We start from the raw sequence: 19,630 nt of genomic DNA on the forward strand, positions 1-19,630 counted from the left end.
GGGACCTCGGCACCGTGAGGCAACAGTGCTAACCACTGTGCCACTGTGCTGCCCGGGTTTACTTCATTTCATGTCGTTCACTTTGAGGAAGTTATAGAAGTATAGATTTTACAGTGCAGAAAGAGGCCATTCGGCTAATCGAGACTGCAACGGCCCTTGGAAAGAGCACCCTACTTAAGCCCATCCCAGTAACCCCATCTAACCGTTGGACACTAAGGGGCAATTTAGCATGGCCAATCCACCTAACCTGCACATCTTTGGACTGTGGGAGGAAACCGGAGCACCCGGAGGAAACCCACACAGACACGGGGGAGAACGTGCAGACTCCACCCAGACAGTCATCCGAGGCCAGAATTGAACCCGGGTCCTTGGCGCTATGAGGCAGCAATGCTAACCACGGTGCTACCATACCGCCCTTAAAGTCCTCTGAACTCTCAATTGAAATTTCAGCCGATAACTATCATCTAACTACCTTGCAAAGATTCCACTTTATCACTGTTTATTATATCATGGAAAAGCGGAACTGAAAAGCAAACTATTGTGGATGCTGGAAATCTGAGATTAAATCAGGAAATGCTGGAAAAATGGAGCAGGTCTGGCAGCCTCTGCGGAGAGAGGAACGCGGAATTGAAACGTTAACTCTGTTTCTCTCTACATTTTTGTATCACAGGGTAACTTTGTGCAGAATTGGTCACAGTGTTTCACAGCTTGTTGCAATATTTGAAGAGGGAGTCTTGGCCATTCTGATGCTCAGTAATTTATGTAATAGAGGCCGCTGTGTTTGAAGGTGGTCTTCCATGGGGGGGGGGGGGGGGGGTCGGTTTTTAGCACCCCTGTAATTATTACAGAAGGGGACTGCGCCGTTTTGCTGACCTGGAGCAGAATTTTAATTTTTGCCAGTGATGATCCAGGCGATAATGACTGGTTATGCCAGAGCCTGAAAATTAAATCTCTCTTTTTTTACGCAAAGCTCTGTTATTAAACAATTTCCAACGTGCCCCTCCTCGTTGTAACAATGACAGAGACGTGGGCCCAAAGATCCCTTGGGGGTGGGCTGGAGGGGGGGGGGGGGGGGGGGGGGGGGGGTGGGGGGGGGGGGGGGGGGGGGGGGGGGGGGGAGGGGGGGGGGGGAGGGGGGGGTGGGGCGGGTGGCGGGTGGCGGTGTTGAAGGTTCCGTCAGATCTCCACCTTTTCTGGAAACGTCTGACATACCACACGTTCAACACAAGGGTCATTACATCTGATGTAATTCCAAGAAGAGCCTAGCTACCACATGGCGAATGGGATAATTTAACTTGAGGAGCGGCTGGATAGACACCCGAGAGGGAAAGGAATAGACGGATGTGTTGATGGGGTGAGATACAGGAGGATGGATGGAGGTTCATGTGGAGTATTAATACCGGTATAGACCCTCTGCGCCAAATGGCCCGTTTCTGTGCTGTAAATTCTATGTCATTCTAGAAATAGTCAACTTCTTCTGAGGGGGAGGGAAGAACATTCGAGGGAATGGGGTTTGCTATTCATTGCTGTGACTGCCTTTTGCGGAGCTTGGTGACGTGTGATCATCTGGGAGTGTCCCTTTGTAGGGTCTAGTGGATCTTCTGATTAACTATTGACAGATAAAGCCTTGTGTTGTTACAGCTGTGTCATCACAAATACATTCAGGGTATACAGTCCCATTTACTGACCTTCACCCTATGTCTGTTGCACGGTAGTTCCACTGCTGTGCTCCTTTCTGTGAATGGTCCACTTATGGAGAGGTGTTGCCATGGTGATAAAGCCAAATGTGGCATTAAGGATGCCAGTAGTGGTGAGGAGCAGAAGTTTCCTCGGAGCAGGGGATGAAGGAGATAGTTTCTTACACAGAGTGGGGTGTTGTTAGAGGCTGTAAAATTGAATGGTGTGTCCTTAATGACTATTGAGAAGCTGACTGCTGTCATTCTTTACCGTGGATTCTGGCCCATTTTAGACGCACAAGTGATTACTGTGCTCAAGTTCAGAAACAGCTGTAATTAAACCTGGTGTATTAAGTCGCAACTTGCATATAAATGACGGCATTGTCTTGTAACTCGCTTTTCGGTAAATGTGCCATCAGTCCTGACTGCGTATGGAACGCCCTTCATATCCAGAGGATCCAAAATGATTCTCAATCATATGACAACACTCAGGCCCATCCTAGAAACTGATGAGAATTAGATGACGATCTGTGAAGCACAATCCTGCCCAGGTTGTGAAGGATGTTGGAGACGATGAGCTAAATCAGATTGTGAGCAGATGATAAGAACATGAGAACTAGGTAGTGGATCCGGAGAACAGGATTTGCTCGTTTCTGTAAGGAACTACAGAGTCGTGAACACAGCCCAGTCTATCATGTAAAACCGCCTCCCATCCACTGACTCTGTCTACATCTCCCGCTGCCTGGGGAAAGCGGGCAGCAGAATCAAAGACCCATTCCACCCGGGTTATTCTCTCTTCCAACTTTTTCCATCAGGCAGGAGATACAGAAGTCTGAGAACACACATGGAACAGACTCAAGGCCAGCTTCTTCCCCGCTGTTACCAGACTCCTCTTATGGACTGAACTGATCTCTTCACACATCTTCGCTACCGAGTAGTACTACAATCTATGCTTCACCCGTTGTCTGTGTCTGTGTATTTGCATTGTGTATTTATGTAGGTCCAATGTTTTTTCATGCACAAACGATCTGTTTGGACTGTACGCAGAATAATACTTTTCACTGTACCTCGGTACACGTGACAATAAATCAAATCCAGCCCGATCCAATCTTTCTCTGCTGTTGCTCTGCCTCACTATTAAGCTGTTGTTACTCAAAATGTGATGCAGTTTGATGGGCAGGTTCGCGCCATTCTTGAAGCAAGCTCCTCTCAGTCATTTAATGCCAATTCTATTGCACTTCAAGGAGAACTTCAGTGTGTCCTTGAAGCATTTTCTTTGACCTGCCCTGGAATGTTGGCTCTTTGAGAGTTGGGAAATCAGGACCTGGCGGGGGTGATAGTTTTCAGCCATGGGGACACAGAAGTCCAGTCCATTGAAGTTGATCTTGCAGGAGCTTTGCCCAAATGCTTGTGGAACTGGCTTCAATAAGGGCACTGGCATTTGCTTAATGGTCCTCCTATTGAATCCGGAGGACGTGACGGAGGTATTGCTGATGGAATTTCTTTCATACTGTCTCTGGTTAGCAGTCCAGGTCTCACTGAGGTACAGGGGTGTGGTGATGATAACTGCTCCGTGCACTAATGTCGGAATTTTCCGGCCGTCACATCAGCGGGATCTTCCGGTTCTGCTGACAACGCATCCCCGGCTCCGGTTTTCCAGCAGCGACGGGTTCATTCAACGGGAAACCCCATTGACGATGGTGTGACCAGAAGATCCCATCATCAGCCAATGGCTGGGCCACCTCTGCCGCCATGAAATATGCGATGGGTTGTGTGGGAAACCCTGCCTGATGACTTGTTGTCAAGCACTCGCTGCATAGTTTGTAGAAGGCTGAACTGGCGCAATGTTGGATCTCCTTGTCAATGGCTGGGCATTGGCCACCGCCGCATTGATGGTGCAAGAGATGAATGGCCATTAAAACCTGTGAAAAGGCTTGCTCAACCAGCTTTTCCCTGCACTTTTCAGTGTGAGAGCGGTATTCAGCGAAGTCATGAAATACGAGGGCAGTCCCCAAGTCTTGGCCAGAGTGTTGTACAGTTGGAATATCAAATCGCCCATCTAATCGCACCCCAGCTCACCCACACCCTGATGTGGACCGTGATTTAATTTGACTGTGTACCGGTCGCACCTACCTGAATTACTCAGCTCTCTCTGATATCGCTTATTCCCAGTCCCGCTATTCCCTCTGCTAGACTGCCACCTTTTGGTCAGTCTGATGGAACCAACCTACCCAAGTTTAAAGCCTGTGTTTTTGCAGAAATGTATAATCCTGCTCTTGCCTCTCCCATGTTAACATGAAACCCCAATCCAAACACTCTCGCTTTGTGAGGAAGTGGGGTTTATTAGGCTAAGGCAGGGTTAACCTACGGTTCCGGACATGGGTGCGACTCCTTAAGGATTCCAGTGGTTCCCAACCTCGCTCAATCAAACCCGCAGAAAATGCATTAAGTCAATTCTTTAATTTACATTTCACATTTATTGTGTCCACTTCTTATTTATGCAGATATTAATATGCCTGTCTCCTGTTTTTGGCATTCATCCTCATTTGCTTTTACATTTTCTGGCCACCATGAAACCTTCATATTTTGTTCTTGTTTTGAAAGCAATAACATTGGTATTGCAAGAAAAAAAATAACCCAATGAATAGGTAACAAAATACATATAAATAATATTTTTATAGTGCAGTTAATGCATTCACGTATTTACTGGTTGGCATTTGAGGCTGTTTAAAATCATTTATTGACTAAGTGTAAAATGCTTCTTATTACTAAGGTTGCCGACTCCCGGGCTAAGGCTTCAGTGTGGGCGGCACGGTAGCACAGTGGTTAGCAGTGTTGCTTCACAGCACCATGGTCTCAGGTTCGATTCCTGGCTTGGGTCACTGTCTGTGCGGAGTCTGCACGTTCTCCCCGTGTCTGCGTGGGTTTTCTCCAGGTGCTCCGGTTTCCTCCCACATGTCCCGAAAGACGTGCTTGTTAGGTGAATTGGACATTCTGAATTCTCCCTCAATGTAGCCAAACAGGCACCGGAGTGTGGCAACTTGGGGATTTTCACAGTATCTTCATTACAGTGTTAATTTAAGCCTACTTGTGACAATAATAAAGATTATTATTAAAAAAGTGAATCGCAAGCTGCAATTAACCGGGGAAGTGGGTGATGCAGTCGGCTGCCCTCACTCTCCTGGGATTTGGTTGAACCCTACCCAGGCTGAGCGGATGAAGATCTCCTCCTCCTCCTCTCTCTGGGCTGACTCCTGAGTGAAGAGTGTTTTGAACAACCTGACTGTGATTGTCAGTGGAACTGATCTCCGAGAAGTGACAACTATCGTTCAATCCTTGGCTGAATACCAGCAAGCACCAAATTAGCCTAAATGGGGCAAAAGGATTGTTGTTGTGTGAAATGGAAATGAAAAATGACCCATTGCTGTCGTGCCCTTATGATTAAAATGGTGAGACTGGGTTGCAGGAGTTTTACTCAGAGTCTGAGCATAACAGTAGACCATTCAGCCCCTCAAGTCTGCTCTGCCATTCAATAAGATCATGGCTGACCCTTTACCTTAATTCAACTTTCCTGCCCGCCTTCTTCCTCCCCCACCCACATCCCTTGATTCCCTGAGTGAATGAAGGTCGCTCTATCTCAGCCTTAATATATATTGAACAACTAAATATCCACAACACAACAGAGAAGTTCATGAATTCACAACCCTTCGAGTGAAGAAGTTTCTCCTTGTCTCAATCCTAAATGTTCAACTCCTGAGATTGTACCCGCATGTTTATAGGGGGTATAACCCTGCAATAAACCTTCAGAATCTTGAATGTTTCCATAGAATTGCGACAGTGCAAAAGGAGGCCATTTGGCCCATCGCGTCTGTGCTGGCTCTATGAAAGAGCACCTGACCTAGGCCCACTTCCCCGCTGTGTCCCCACCTAACATGCACATCTTTGGACATTATTGAGCATGGCCAATCTGTGTGAGGGAACCGGAGCACCCGGAGGAACCCCACGGTGAGAACATGCAAACTCCACACAGACAGTCACCCAAGGCCAGAATCGGATCCTAGTCCCTGGCACTGTGAAGAGCAGTGTTAACCAGTGTGGCACCGTGCCGTCTCTCACTCTCGTCTCATTCTCACCTCTCGCTCTGCTAAACTCCAGAGAATATAGACCCAATTTACTCAGCCTCTCACCATGACACAGCCCTCATTTTGCAGGGACCAATCCAGTGAGCCTTTGCTGCACCATCTCCAGGGCAAGTATATCTCTCCTTGGATACAGAGACCATAACTGTATGGTACGCCCGAACCCAGCAAAACCCGATACAATTTTAGCTGGACTACTTGTCCTTGTGTTCCAATCCTATTACAATGGCCAACATGCCATTTGCCTACACCGCAAGTGTTTGCAGCTGACACAGATTACAGCCAGCATTTGACATTTCCCAAAAACGACACCTTGTTTTCAATTTACCTTTCCTGTCCATGACCTGCCAACTGCTGCCCATATACCTTCTTGCGGCATTTGAAGATGTTAACATTAAGTCCGAAGCTCATGGAGGGGTGGGGAGACGCACTGAAAAAGTGCTTTGCAATAATAGGTGCTTGAAGGAGGGAGAAAAATTGCTGGGACTATGGGGAAAGAGCTGGGATATGGGACTAACTGGATTGCCCTTCGAAAGGGCTGGCATGAGCCAAAAGGGCCGAATATCCTCTTCCTGTGCTGTAGTATTCTGCAATTCTATAAATGACTAGTGGCATTCAGTGTGCGTTGAAATGTGGTTTTATATAAAGGGAGCTTCTGGTCACAGCCCATTGCCCCTGAAACTCTCAGGGCGCGATTCTCCGCTCCCCACGCCGGGTGGGAGAATCGTGGGAGGGCTGGGCGACTCACGACACACCCCCCTGGTGCCCCCCGTGATTCTCCCACCCCCCCCGCACGGAAGAATCGGCGCTCGCCGTTTTTCACGGCGACCGGCGATTCTCCGACCCGGATGGACTGAGCGGCCTGCCGTTCCCGACCGATTCACGACGGCGGCCACCACACCTGGTCGCTGATGTCGTGAACACGGGCGCCAAAGGGCCGTTTGAAGCTTGTGGGGGGCGGAGAGGGGAGTGAGCACCACGGCCGTGCTCGGGAGGGGACTGGCCCGTGATCGGTGCCCACCGATCGTCGGGCCGGCGTCTCAAAGCGACGTACTCTTTCCCCTCCGCTGCCCCGCAAGATCAAGCCGCCACGTCTTGCGTGAAGACGGCAATCGCGCACGCGCGGGTTTGAGCCGTTAGCCGTCGTGACATCAGCCGCGCATGCGCGGGTTGGAGCCGGCCAACCTGCGCATGTGCGGCTGACGTCACATAGGCGCCGCCGTCGCGTCATTCTCGGCGCGCTGCCTTGACGCAAGGCCCGGCGGCCGAGATTTATGGAGTGCCGCTCCTAGCCCCCCGGGTGGGGGTGAATTAGGTGCGAGGAGCGGCCTCCGAGGCCGTTGTGAAACTCAGCCGAGTTCACGACGGCCTTCCCGATTTATCGTGGGAGCGGAGAATTCCGCCCTCAGTGTGTGACATAGTGTTGACGCTCAGTCCACATAACAAGTAACAATTAGTGTGGATATAAAATCATAGAATTTACAGTACAGAAGGAGGCCATTCAGCCCATTGAGTCTGCACCGGCTCCTGGACAGAGTACCCTACCCAGGTCCACATCTCCACCCTATCCCCATAACCCAGTAACCCCACCCAACACTAAGGGCAATTTTGGACACTAAGGGCAATCCACACATAACCTGCACATCTTTGGACTGTGGGAGGAAACCGGAGCACCCGGAGGAAACCCACGCAGACATGTGGAGAACGTGCAGACTCCGCATTTACATGTGCCCATATGGGCAGCACGGTAGCATAGTGGTTAGCACAATTGCTTCACAGCTCCAGGGTCCCAGGTTCGAACAGGAGCAGACTCCGCACAGACAGTGACCCAAGCTGGGAATCGAACCTGGGACCCTGGAGCTGTGAAGCAATTGTGCTAACCACTATGCTACCGTGCTGCCCATATGGGCACATGTAAATCTAAGACCAAATGGGAGCCACTTTTGGCAGAGTTAGCTGGGCCCTTTTCATCGAGGCTAGGTTCAAACAGCCTCTGAACTCCCTGTCGCCATCAGCAAATACCTCCGCAGGCCTCGTATTTTAATTAGGAAACATTAGATGTGTTGCCTCTACTGGGGCACAAGGGGGAGGTTAACCCAGGTTTACAGCCAATGGAAGGATGACGGTGAGGAACAACAATGTTACTGCCGTGTAAAACAACATAGAATTGTACAATGCAGAAGGAGGCCCTAAGAGCCTGTGTTGGCTCTTTGAAAGTTTACCCAATTACCCCCTGTCCCTTGCTCATTCCCAGTAGCTCGACAGTACCCCCCTCCCCCCCCCGCCTCCACCTTCCATTATCCAATTTCCTTCGAGAGTTATCATTGAAGCTGCTTCCACACACCCGTCTGTTCAGTTACGTTCCATGTGGGATTAGAGGGATAAATAAATCTGACTGTTTTCCAACATGCCCTGCAGAAGGTCCGTATTGTGTATGTGTGAGCGAGACCATTGCCCGTGTGCCCATGTGTGTGTGAGTCTGGGTAATGGGCGAGGACAACTTTAGGGAACCTGTGCTCCACCTCATGCTCAGGTAACGCATTGAGATGAAGAATAGTCCCCTTAGGTGGGAGGGGGTGAAGTACATGGGGCGCAACCAGCGACAATGGCCTTGAGTCAGTGCCTCTACAAGGTGAAGCAATTGGTGGGGGGGGGGGGGGGGGGGGGGGGGGGGGGAGTTGGGGGACCCGAACTGATTCGGTTCTAAATGCGGTCACGTGGGTTGCTCACAACACATGAAAACATGTTATGAAGTTGTGTCTTAAACTCTTCATTTTACAGTAACTGTGACCCAGTTATAATTTCACAGTCGGACAAATCAGGCTGATGTGTTCGGGAATCTGTGCTGAAATGCATTCGTTGACTTGTACAATCTGTGTTGATGTGCTTGCTTTGATGTTTTTTGAGCATTGCTGAGCCCACTTGAGTCGGTCACTTTATCGAGCGACTAGCTGAGGCGTTCAGGCAGGAAGGTCACAGGTTAAATCCACGGTCAGAGCGGGCTTCCTGGTTTCAGGGGGGTGGAGCTAGGGACTCCGCAGCTGCGTCCAATGGCCGGCATCAGGGAGAGGACCACCATTCCCACTCCTCATTGCAGTCTGGCGCTCCCTCACGAAGTGCAGATGAGGACATCAGGCGAGGACAGGATTAAGCTCGACAGAGTATCGCCTCGAGTTAAAGCACCTGCCTACACTTAGAATCATTTACAGAACCAGCCCGGAAGGAGGCCATTCAGCCCATCATGCCTTTGGTAGGACTATTTGGGGGGAGAGGTGGCATAGTGGTATTATCACTGGACTAGTAATCCAGAGACCCAGAGTAATACTCTGGTGTCCCAGGTTCAAATCCTACCACTGCAGATGGTGAAATTTGAGTTCAGTTTTTAAAAAAAAATCTGGAATTAAAAGTCGAATGATGATCGTGAAACCATTGTCGATTATCTTAAAAAAACATCTGGTTCACTAATATCCTTTCAGGAAGGAAATCTGCCGTCCTTACCCGGTCTGGCCTACATGTGACTCCAGACCCACAGCAACGCGGTTGACTCTTAACTGCCCCTCAAGGGCAATTAGTGATGCGAGGCCCACATCCCATAAACTAATAAAAAAAAATCCAACTAATCGTCCCCCCCTGCTCTTTCCCTAATTATTTATTTTCCCTTCAAACATTTTATTCAATTTATTTTGGAACGTTAATATTGAATCTGCTTCCAGCGCCCTTTCAGGGATCACACTCTAGATCAATAGACCATAGACGTCTCCGTTACTCCGGCAAGACGACAGGGGACAGGCCGGCTTGAGAAGTTTGTTCTCACTGGAGGAATTAATGCCTTCGGGAGAGATGGAGGAGTGTGGTTAGCGGGTGGGTGGGGAGGGGCTGGTGAACTTTGGTGAAAAGGCAAAATAAACATGTTGCTCTTAAAGGGTTGAAGATTATCGGTGTTAGTAATAACCAAACTTTTGTTTTTGCAGGGACCGCCAGGGGTTCTAACTGACCCGGACTGAACTGCTGTAGGACAAGTATGGGTTCCTACAGGGGACAAACATGCAGGTTCTGTAAATTGCCTTGCTATGTAATGTGCATCGCCATATAAGGAAACATTGACACACATCACCAAAACTTGCAAAAAAAAGGCAAGCAATGTCTAGACCAGTGAGATTCGTACCACAGCCTGCTGGGGTAAGGAAGGGTACTTGTAACATATCACCGTTCGCTTGTAAATCCCTGGGGCTTCTTTCACAGTCTACTTGGCTGGGAGATGTTACAGAAACTGTGGTTCAGTGCCTTCTGAGCCTGTCTCTTGCTGTCGAGTGAGAACATATCAGGAGGCAGGGCCACCCCAGTGACCAGAGAGCAGGTGAACAAGCTACGTGAAAGCAAGAGGAACGATAGTTTGATAGTACTATCAGGCCTGTTGTTCCTCCAATCTCTCACGCCCCCTTCTCATTACCTTCCTTTGGGAGAGTGATTGGCCTCAACCTGGGCATCTGACCAAGGCTGGAAATTGGGGAGTCGAAGGCGCAGGCAGTCACACTATCAGGCAGCGTATTGGGAGCACCCTTCGTGTACCCTTGGAGCAGGACACTGCCTGGGAGTGTGGCTTGTGATGAAAGGTTGGTGAATCACATTGGTCCAGGCAATGAATGTCTGTCCTCTTTAGGCACCTGTACCTTTGGCTGGTGAGGGCTTTGGTTTGAGCTTGTTTGTGCGAAGGGAAATTAACCAGAGGAAGGGAGAGCTACTCGTGTGCGCTTTTGTCTTCATGATCTGTAACCTTTGACCTAGCCACTCTGCCATCTTTATTTGATATTATCTTTCAGAATAACAATAAGTGACCCTTGAGGACATTAACCCTAGACTGGTACGTGCCACTGCTCATTAACACCACCTCCTCCGCCGTGCTTTGCATGACCCATCGCTCCACACACCTCTTGTGTAGGCCTAGTCATTAAAAGGGCACTGTGTTTAACGAGCAGTGGGGAGGAAATATATGACGTGGTGTCGTAGTTTGTGTGACAGCGTCATGAAAAGATCTTTGTGTCAGGTATGCTTTGCCGCGACCCACTCACTGCCGATAAAGGCAGTGCCTTTAAACCTATCTTCCACTGGGCTATTTCACCCTTCCCCGTGATAGTACAGTGTGTGAACACCGCTTTAGGATTACAAAAATACCATTATTAATAAACCTTGTTGATTATAACACGCATATTTGCTTCTATCCTCCATCAATGTTTCTATTTTCTCTGGTAGCCGTTGACGTTTAATTCTTCCGCTTTCTCTGTGCACACGCTTGGCTGAAGTTCAGTTGGGCTCATTCTGAACTCTCCTTACCTTTCCCACCCCCCCCCATCCTCCCTCCCACACTCCTCTTCATCCATTCGCAATGGGTGAAAAGAGCTCAGGTTATGGAACCTGATCATTTCTCCACTCTGATGCACCCCAATAATGGTGCAATCAATAAAAACCACTGCCCAGGGAACTTGTGCATTGGAGGATTGGGGCGTTATGGCAACAGTTGCTCATTTGTGCACCGGCGCTGTTTGGAAACGCCTTCAAAGCATCTCTCCCCAGTTACATCACTTAACATGCCAAGCATCTTAACATCTGCCAGGGATGAGATGATAAACTCGGAGTCAAGTCTGTTCACCTGTTCAGGATGCCTACAGGCTGGTCCATATGGTGCTTGTTAACACACAAGCAACCGGCAAAGATTAGAGAGAGCTTAAACTTTCACAAGCGTCAACTGGTACCAAAGGAAAGAAACATTGTGAATACCGTGCCAGTGCATTCTCCATGTGAGGTCAATCCTGTCTGTATCTCAGAGTATTGTGAATGTACCTGTTACACCGTCAGTGAATTGATCTGTGCCTCTTGTTTAGCTCTTAGTGGTGTAATGCGTACACCAGGAACACAACATAAGACAAAGTCAAGGACAAGAAAAGGCCATTGAGCCCATCCTTGTAGTGGTCCAACCCAACAGCTCCCCTATCACCTCTGGCACCACTCCCTTACCTGATAAAGCTGCTGCCTAATCTCCATCACAAATTCCACTTCATTATATATTTCCACTGTCTGTTGGCAATCGGCTCAACTTGCCTGACCAGCTGCTCTGTGGAGACGATGGCAACACATTGCGTGATCTTAACTCGGTTGATGATAAATTGTCCTTCAACGTTGCCCGTTTGCTCAGAAAACAAGAAATCCCAGTGTGCTAGAACCTGGCTTCTATCATTGAGACTTGGGGTTCAACACCGGGCGACGCAAATGGTAACTGTAAGGGATCGTGTGAAATTAATTTTGAACCATTTCAACCCATTTCCCTGAAGGTTGAAAGTGAAATTAACTGGCATTAAGATCGGCATTCGAACCACACTATTGCTTTACATAAAGTATCGCCATGAGCAGACGGCTGGGACATGGGAACATCGGAGTTAGGAGCAGAAGTAGGCAATTCAGCCCCTCGAGCCTTCTCCGCCATTCAATCAGATCATGGCTGACCTCTTCCTGGTCTCAAATCCACCTCCACCTGGTAATATTGAATCATTCCAACAGGGATTCCTCCCGGGGCCTACTCAACTCCGTATTGGACAACCAGTTGAATTAAAGGAAAACAGTTCACTGCCCGCTGCACTGTACCATGGCAATGGGAAAACATGGCGTACAGTTAATGGGTCTAGACAGGACAAGTCACTTCCCAGGCAGCGTAGGAAATGGATGTGTCACATTTTGGGGGTGACAGAAATCTCCTGAATTTTGGGGTTCAGGCTCAGCTGAGAGGGGATCTGGAACATGGCACCAGGGTGGCTGATTATCCTGCATTTTAAGGGATTGTCCTTTAATTTGACTGCTTGTGCCTTTACCTTTTGTCCCTTATTTCTGGGATGGCCTGTGGGAGACTGAGGATCTCTGTTTTGTTTGGGAGTCTGCACAATGTGTGGTCAATGGCAACCAGGGGGAGTTGCGGCCTTCAGCATCCCTCCAACACCCACCCGGCTCATGTGGTCTCCAGCAATCAACGCTACCGCTCCCCCCACCCCACCTCTCCCAACCATGGTCACCAATGTCCCCCCCCCCCCTCTGATCCCACAGCCGAAGAGTCCCTTATTTTAATTCATAAGAATTCAAAGAGTTTGTCACCCTGCGAGGCACTGATTGAGGAGATCCCAATTTCAACTCCTTCTCTAGTGCTGTGTTTTGCTGATTTCATCTGTAACTGAGCCATCGAAAGGGAAAAGTAGCCACCCATTGGTAAGAGAAAACAGAAGATCAAAAGAACTTGCATTTACATGGTGCCTTCTGGATGCCCCAAGTGCTCCCTAAACAAAGTTTAAATGAGAGGACCAAATACAATTGGAAGAGACAAAAATCAGGAGCCGTCACTTCACACAATATCTACCGAGTGGCTGGCCGTGAGAGGAGAGCATTTCCTCAGATAATGGGCCCATTTTGAGAATAGAATGTAAATTTGAGCCTTCATGGCAACTTTCCTGACTTTCGTTGTGTTGTGTTGACTGCATTTCCGTTAGTCGTTTCCCTCCATTGCCCACTGCCCCTCACAAACCCCCTACCCCATGATGCATGCATGTTATTTACATGTCCACTGTATGATCTAGCTCTCTCTCTCAATGTGTTGCTGGAAGGGTGTGAAGGTATATACCCGTGTTTCCCGCAAGGCCCGGGACTGAAGTCAACCATGGTGTTTGTGCAAACTGGCTGCCCGCTGCTGACTCCCACCTTGCACAATCTGGTTGGAGTGACAAATATGACAATGTGGTGACTGTGCGATTTAAAGCATGTTTCTGTATTACAGCACTGTGGCCTCCAGAGACTGCTGCTAAGCACAGGGGCCAATGAAAAAAAAACACAACCAGGGCTTTCCCCGAAATGAAACAGTTGCACTGCCGTGCTCTGCTTCTGTCTTTCTATCGATGTGAATTCTCTGGATAACTAGTGTGCAGCTAGACGAGTGGGTTGGGGGGGGGGGGGGGGGGGGGGGGTGTTGCTGTACTGGGTGCGGACTTACAGAACAGTCCACACATAACATTTGAGCCATGGTTAAAGAGGAGCCCCGGGCATGTGTTTATAGATCACAAATCTACAATCATAGAACATAGAACAGTACAGCACAGAACAGGCCCTTCGGCCCTCGATGTTGTGCCGAGCCATGATCACCCTACTCAAACCCACGTATCCACCCTATACCCGTAACCCAACAACACGCCCCCTAACCTTACTTTTTAGGACACTACGGGCAATTTAGCATGGCCAATCCACCTAACCCGCACATCTTTGGACTGTGGGAGGAAACCGGTGCACCCGGAGGAAACCCACGCACACAGGGGGAGGACGTGCAGACTCCACACACAGTGACCCAGCCGGGAATCGAACCTGGGACCCTGGAGCTGTGAAGCATTGATGCTAACCACCATGCTACCCTGCTGCCCCAATCCTCGCCCATCATGAGTGGACTTACGAAATAGGCGCAGGAGCAGGCCATTCGGCCCATCGAGCCTGCTCCACCATTCAATAGATCATGATTGACCTGATTGTGCTTGCCTGCCCCCCCCCCCCCCCCCCCCGTAACCCTTGACCCCCTTGTCAATTCAAAATCGGCCTAACCCAGCCTTGAATATACTCAATAACACAGCCTCCCCATGGACGAGAATTCCGAACACTAACCATCCTCTGAGAGGAAATTCCTCCTCATTTCCATCGTACATGTGGGACCCCTTATTTTGGAACCATATCCCCTGGCTCTGGATTCCCTCACTAGGGGAAGCATCCTCTCACCATCTACCCCCTCAGTCTTGTATTGTCCAATAAGACCACCTATCATTCTTCTGAACTCCAAAGAATGTGGGCCCGACCTGCTCAACCTTTCCTCAAAGGGCAAAGCCCTCGTCCCTGGGACCAGCCCAGTAAACCCTCTCTGAACGGCTTCTGATGGAAATGTGTCACCCCTGAGGTAAGGAGACCAAAACTGTACACAGTACTCGATCTTACCAGTACCCTGTACAGTTGTGTTATGGACCAGGGTTTAGAGAACCCAAAGTGTATCATGGAGTTCACCTGACCCACACCTTTTAATAGATTGTGGTATGGGGAGCACACGGCCCACTCTACAAGGTGTGGTACAGCAGAAATGGAAAAGTATTTTTTTAAAGCAAAACAATGTTTATTCTATGAGCTCAAGTTAACCTTTTTAAAACATACAGTGGATATCTTAGCAACCATTAATTCAAATATAACCCCCAAAGAATACAACACTAAGTAATCCTTTAAGCTTTCATTTTAACATCCACTTAAAACACTTTTTACCAGAAGCACATCAGGTTAAAGTCACTGCTGTTATTAGTTTTAAATCACCAGGATCGATTTACAGTCTTTAGGTTACAGAGAGAGACTCTAATACCTTCTGGCTGTGACTGCAGCTATCCAGCTCTGCAAACGAAACTAAAACACACCCTGCAGCAAACAGCCTAAAACAAAAGTAAAAAGCTGACAGACAGCCCAACTCCACCCACACTCTGACATCACTGATAAACATCCATTTCTTAAAGGTATTCTCATTTGACAGTTGTTACAAGACTTCCCTACCTTTCATACTCCATCTCCCTTGTAATAAAGACCAACATTCCTATTGGCTCCCTGCTCACTTGCTGTGCCTGTGTGACATTCATGTACAAGGGCACTCAGATCCCACCTGTACTGCAGAGTTCTGTAGTTTCCCTTCATTTAAATAATATGCTCAGTGGAGATCCATTATTTCAGATATAACTTTGATATTTTCCCACCCCTTTCCTGCTCCGGCCTTCCAGAAAGATTCACTAGTTCTAGGCTAGGGGAACCACTGTCCGTCCCCCCGCCCCCCCGCGGTGATCTCACTCAGCTGAATCCAGCAGAAGTCCCCCACTCTCACTTTCCTTCAAACATTGCTCTTTTGCAAATCAGATTCTGCCTCGGGAAAGGGAGAACCGAGATCTTAATTAGCACTTGGAATATGGTATCAAATGCACATTAATGGTGTTTCATTCCTGACTATAAAATCATGAGGCCAGTATAATAAGTGAGTGATTACACTCACAATTTGTTTTGTTTAGATTGACTCATTATTTTGACAAATGCCACTTGTAATACTTCAATAATTGTGTTGTTTATTGTCCCTGCAAATTCAGTTTTAAAACTCCTCAGAAAGGTGAAAGGTCTCTTCCTTGACTGGCGCTCAAGTCAATCAAATTAACCGCGAAACAATTTCTTCCAGGGCTATCGAGATTATTCGTGAAAGCCCCGTCTTCTCAACCTCGACCCCTCGCCTGAGGTGTGATGATCCTCGGGTTAAACCATCACCAGTCAGCTCTCCCCCCTCGAAGGGGAAAGCAGCCCATGGTCATCTGGGACTATGGCGACTTTACCTTGCCTAGCCCTGAATTTGCAGTTCCTTCTCCATTCTCTCCCCATCTCGCCACCCAGCATTGTCCAGCTTATCTCTTCGAGAAAACCCATGTCCTGTTCCCCCTGATCGCACTCGCAATAAGCTGCTGATCACCTACCTTTCTCTCCTGACCCTCCTGCTATTGTGATTCGTTCACTGTCCTCAAGATGCACTGTAACGACTCGCTAATGCTACTCCAGCAGCACCTTCTAAACCACAACTCCACCACCTGGAAGGACAATTGTAGGCTTGCATGGAAACACCTTCAAGTCTTCCCTCAAAATCCCACACCATCCAAACTTGGAGATATATGATAATTCCTTTCATTGTCGCAAATTACAGTTCTGGAAATCTATAACAATATTGACAATATTAACAGTTCTTCACATGCCTGCAGTGGTTTTGAGACCTTCTCAAGCACAACTAGAGATGGACAATAAATGTTGCCATTTCTACTGATGCCCACATCCAGAGGATGGATATTTTTTTAAATGGTGCCGATTTCCTCCCTTTCAAAATGTCCAAACTTAACCTCTCTGCCCTTGTAAATTACTGGTCCAGTTCCAAATTCCCCTTCCTCCCCAAAGATAATGAGCTGGATTCTCCGTCCCGCTGCGCCAGATTTGTGGTTCAGCACGGGATGCTCTGTTTCAATGGCTGGTCAATGGGTTTTCCCATTCTGGGGCAGCCCCATGCCGTCAGGAGACCCCCATCGCCGGAGAACCCAGCCCAATGTGTTGTAGCCTCTCAAATCCTTGCCCATGTTTCCTGCAATGTCCTCCATGAGTCTCTACAGTTCCCTGCCCCCTCTCCATTAGATTTGTGACTGTCACACATTATCCCTCCTCGATCTCTCTGATGCCTTTGACAAGGTCAACCACCCTCACTTGGTTCCACCCTTGTTGTCCACCCTCACTTGGTTCCACTCTACTTATACAGTCATAACCAGAGTATCTCCAGCAGTGGCTTTTCTTGCCAACCTCCACCATTACCTACAGAGTCCCCAGGAATCTGTCCTTTCATCTGCATCTATATACTGCCTCTTTGCAATTACATCTGCAGATATGCGGTCAGCGTCTGAGAGAAAATGATAGTGACATGTTTAATTGAACTAATTAGTTGCAACCTAAGGCTGCAAATTCTTTCCTAATGTATGTGCTGGTGTTTTATTCCATTGATCAGGCTCCTTTAATCTTATTAGTGTGCATTTGATACTGTGGGACATTTTCAGGCTTGCATGCAAGGCTGCGCACGATTAAGTGGATTGGTTGTAGGTGTGAGATGCTGGGGGCTGCTGATATTCAATGGACACTGATCCCAGTCAATGATCCCAGGATAACTCGCCGAAAAATCCAAGGGTTGGCTTACCCGAGGATCCTGAATTTGACCCTTGCCCTAAACTTGAACCAGATGCATCTGTGCCAAGCAGCCCACGACCCAGTGCTCCACTTATTTTGCCCCAGATGTTAATGTTGTCAATGAGAATAATGGGTTCCTCCAGGTTTGTGGGTACACTCTACTTGTCACGCTCACCCCAGGGTAAGTCAGTCTGAGCTAGTGTCCAACCTTCCTCTCCCCTCCAGCCCAGCACGTTGAACAAATGCTGCGTTCCTTGGGGAAATTGTCAGGGGTGCCCATGAAAGATGTCTCCCCTGGGGTGTCTAGCTGCTGGGACAAGAAGATTTCTGCAGTTTGTATCTAAAAAAAACAGTCAGCCACCTGGATGGGAAAGACAGGCCGGTGCAATTTACAGCAGTCCGCCATGGGACCTGCAACCGACCTGTTGCCAAAATGACCATGATTCCTTGCTTTGTCGCCAACCCGTCGTCAAAAGAGATGGACCAGAAGTTGGTCCAGCCAGTGGATTACGCAAAGTTATGAGCAGGTCCTCGCTCAGACAGTTGCGATAACCTATCACTTATTTTCCTCAACTCTATATCCACCTTCAGAATTGGTGTGACTCGGCCAGAAAAAAAAACAAGAGTCCTTTAAGGCATTAAGAAGAAGAGAGAGGCCTGCGCTAGCAAAGGGGGGAATCGCTCAAACTGACAGTGAGGGTTTTACTTGTAAAGGTCTCTCCAATCAGTCGGTGGCCCATTTTGTGAGCCAGGGCAGGTGAAATGTTGCATTCTGTGGCGGTGGTCGACTGATTTGTGTTTTGTTCTTTCTTTCCTGCTTCTGGCTTTTGTTTCTTTTGTGGTGCTTTTCCCTTCCGCAGCAGGAGACCTCCCATCTCGCCTATCCGACCAGCTATTGTCCGACTGATTGAGGCCAGCCTCTTAGATTTCAGAGCAGGTTGCGGAGTGGGGGGGGGGGGGGCAAGGGGCTGCTATACACAAGGGGGTCACCCCCCCACCCCCACCCAGGCCGCACTTCCCCACCCGCCCCACCTCTTTTATGTGTCAGTGTAGAATAGATGTATAGTCTTCTTATAATGTGGTCCCTCCGCTAGTCAAGTGCATTGTCAATTTGTATATGTATGTAAATGTATTTATAAAGCACACATTATAAAAAATATACATTGGAGATTTAGTGAAAAGCATTTTATTCCTTAGCTCACCGGCCCTGCTGACGCTTCCATGATGTAATTCCGCCAGCTAAACTTAGGTGAAGTCAATCTGATTTATTTCCACGGTGGCTATGCAAATGCTTTGGTGACTTTATTTATTAACTTTTTATTGGGGGGGGAATGAAAAGGGTCTCTGTCTTCATGAAAGAAATGTCAAAGCTCAGCTGAGAAAAAGACAGCATTAACCGTGTAAAAATAAAACCTCAACTTTGTGCGGCAATGTCACGATTGATGTGGCTCAATGATGCACTTCATATCCGTCGATCCCATGTGAACTCCCCCAGCCATCTTCTCAGGAGGAGAGAACTTTCACTACAGTCATTCTGAGCGAATTAAATAAATGTGAATGTGTTGGTTCAGTTCACCGAGAGATGGGCCGACTTAAGCAGGGAATTGTTCTGATTGCTCGAACCGTTCCCTCTCTCCCTCCCTCGACCCCGTTTTTCTTCGCCCAATTTGCAGTCATGTTTCTTGAGTAGCATAACCAATCTATTATCAATGGTCGCCATCTCTCGCTTCGTGTCGACCCACCGCTCAAGTCGCTGGACTGCTAGCGACCCCTGACTTGGCTGCGGAGTAAACGGCGGACCACATTAAGGTGCTGTTAAGTGTGAGAATGCCCTCTCCTAGACCTACACAGTAGCTTGTTGCTCGCCTTTTCCTGTACCCTGTAAACACTCTGTAATCCTGTCTTTGTAAAGTTTCCAATCTTGGCCAGTTGGATGGCTTGGATATTTCCGTGTTGCTGTGCAGAAAATCTCGAGACTGTTATGAAAAAAGAACATTCCACATTCTTGTCATTTAGTGTTTTTCG

At 48.3% G+C, this 19,630-nt stretch overlaps 1 protein-coding gene across 16 annotated transcripts in view; it reads left to right on the forward strand.

The window, feature by feature from the left end:
• The window catches only part of LOC119955849 (dynamin-1), a 263,367-nt gene extending 244,429 nt beyond the window's left edge, over positions 1 to 18,938 (forward strand). For 12 of the 16 annotated variants that reach the window (XM_038782469.1, XM_038782474.1, XM_038782486.1 and 9 more), the window contains 2 exons: positions 10,636 to 10,676; positions 18,466 to 18,938. In XM_038782469.1, the coding sequence (XP_038638397.1) occupies positions 10,636 to 10,657 (22 nt within the window). In that variant the 3' untranslated portion in view covers positions 10,658 to 10,676; positions 18,466 to 18,938. The other 4 variants (XM_038782470.1, XM_038782484.1, XM_038782485.1 and 1 more) reach the window with 3 other exon arrangements.
• The last annotated feature ends 692 nt before the right edge of the window (positions 18,939 to 19,630 follow it).

The sequence above is a fragment of the Scyliorhinus canicula genome, chromosome 21 (assembly GCF_902713615.1).
Source record: "Scyliorhinus canicula chromosome 21, sScyCan1.1, whole genome shotgun sequence".
NCBI classification, from domain to species: Eukaryota; Metazoa; Chordata; class Chondrichthyes; order Carcharhiniformes; family Scyliorhinidae; genus Scyliorhinus; species Scyliorhinus canicula.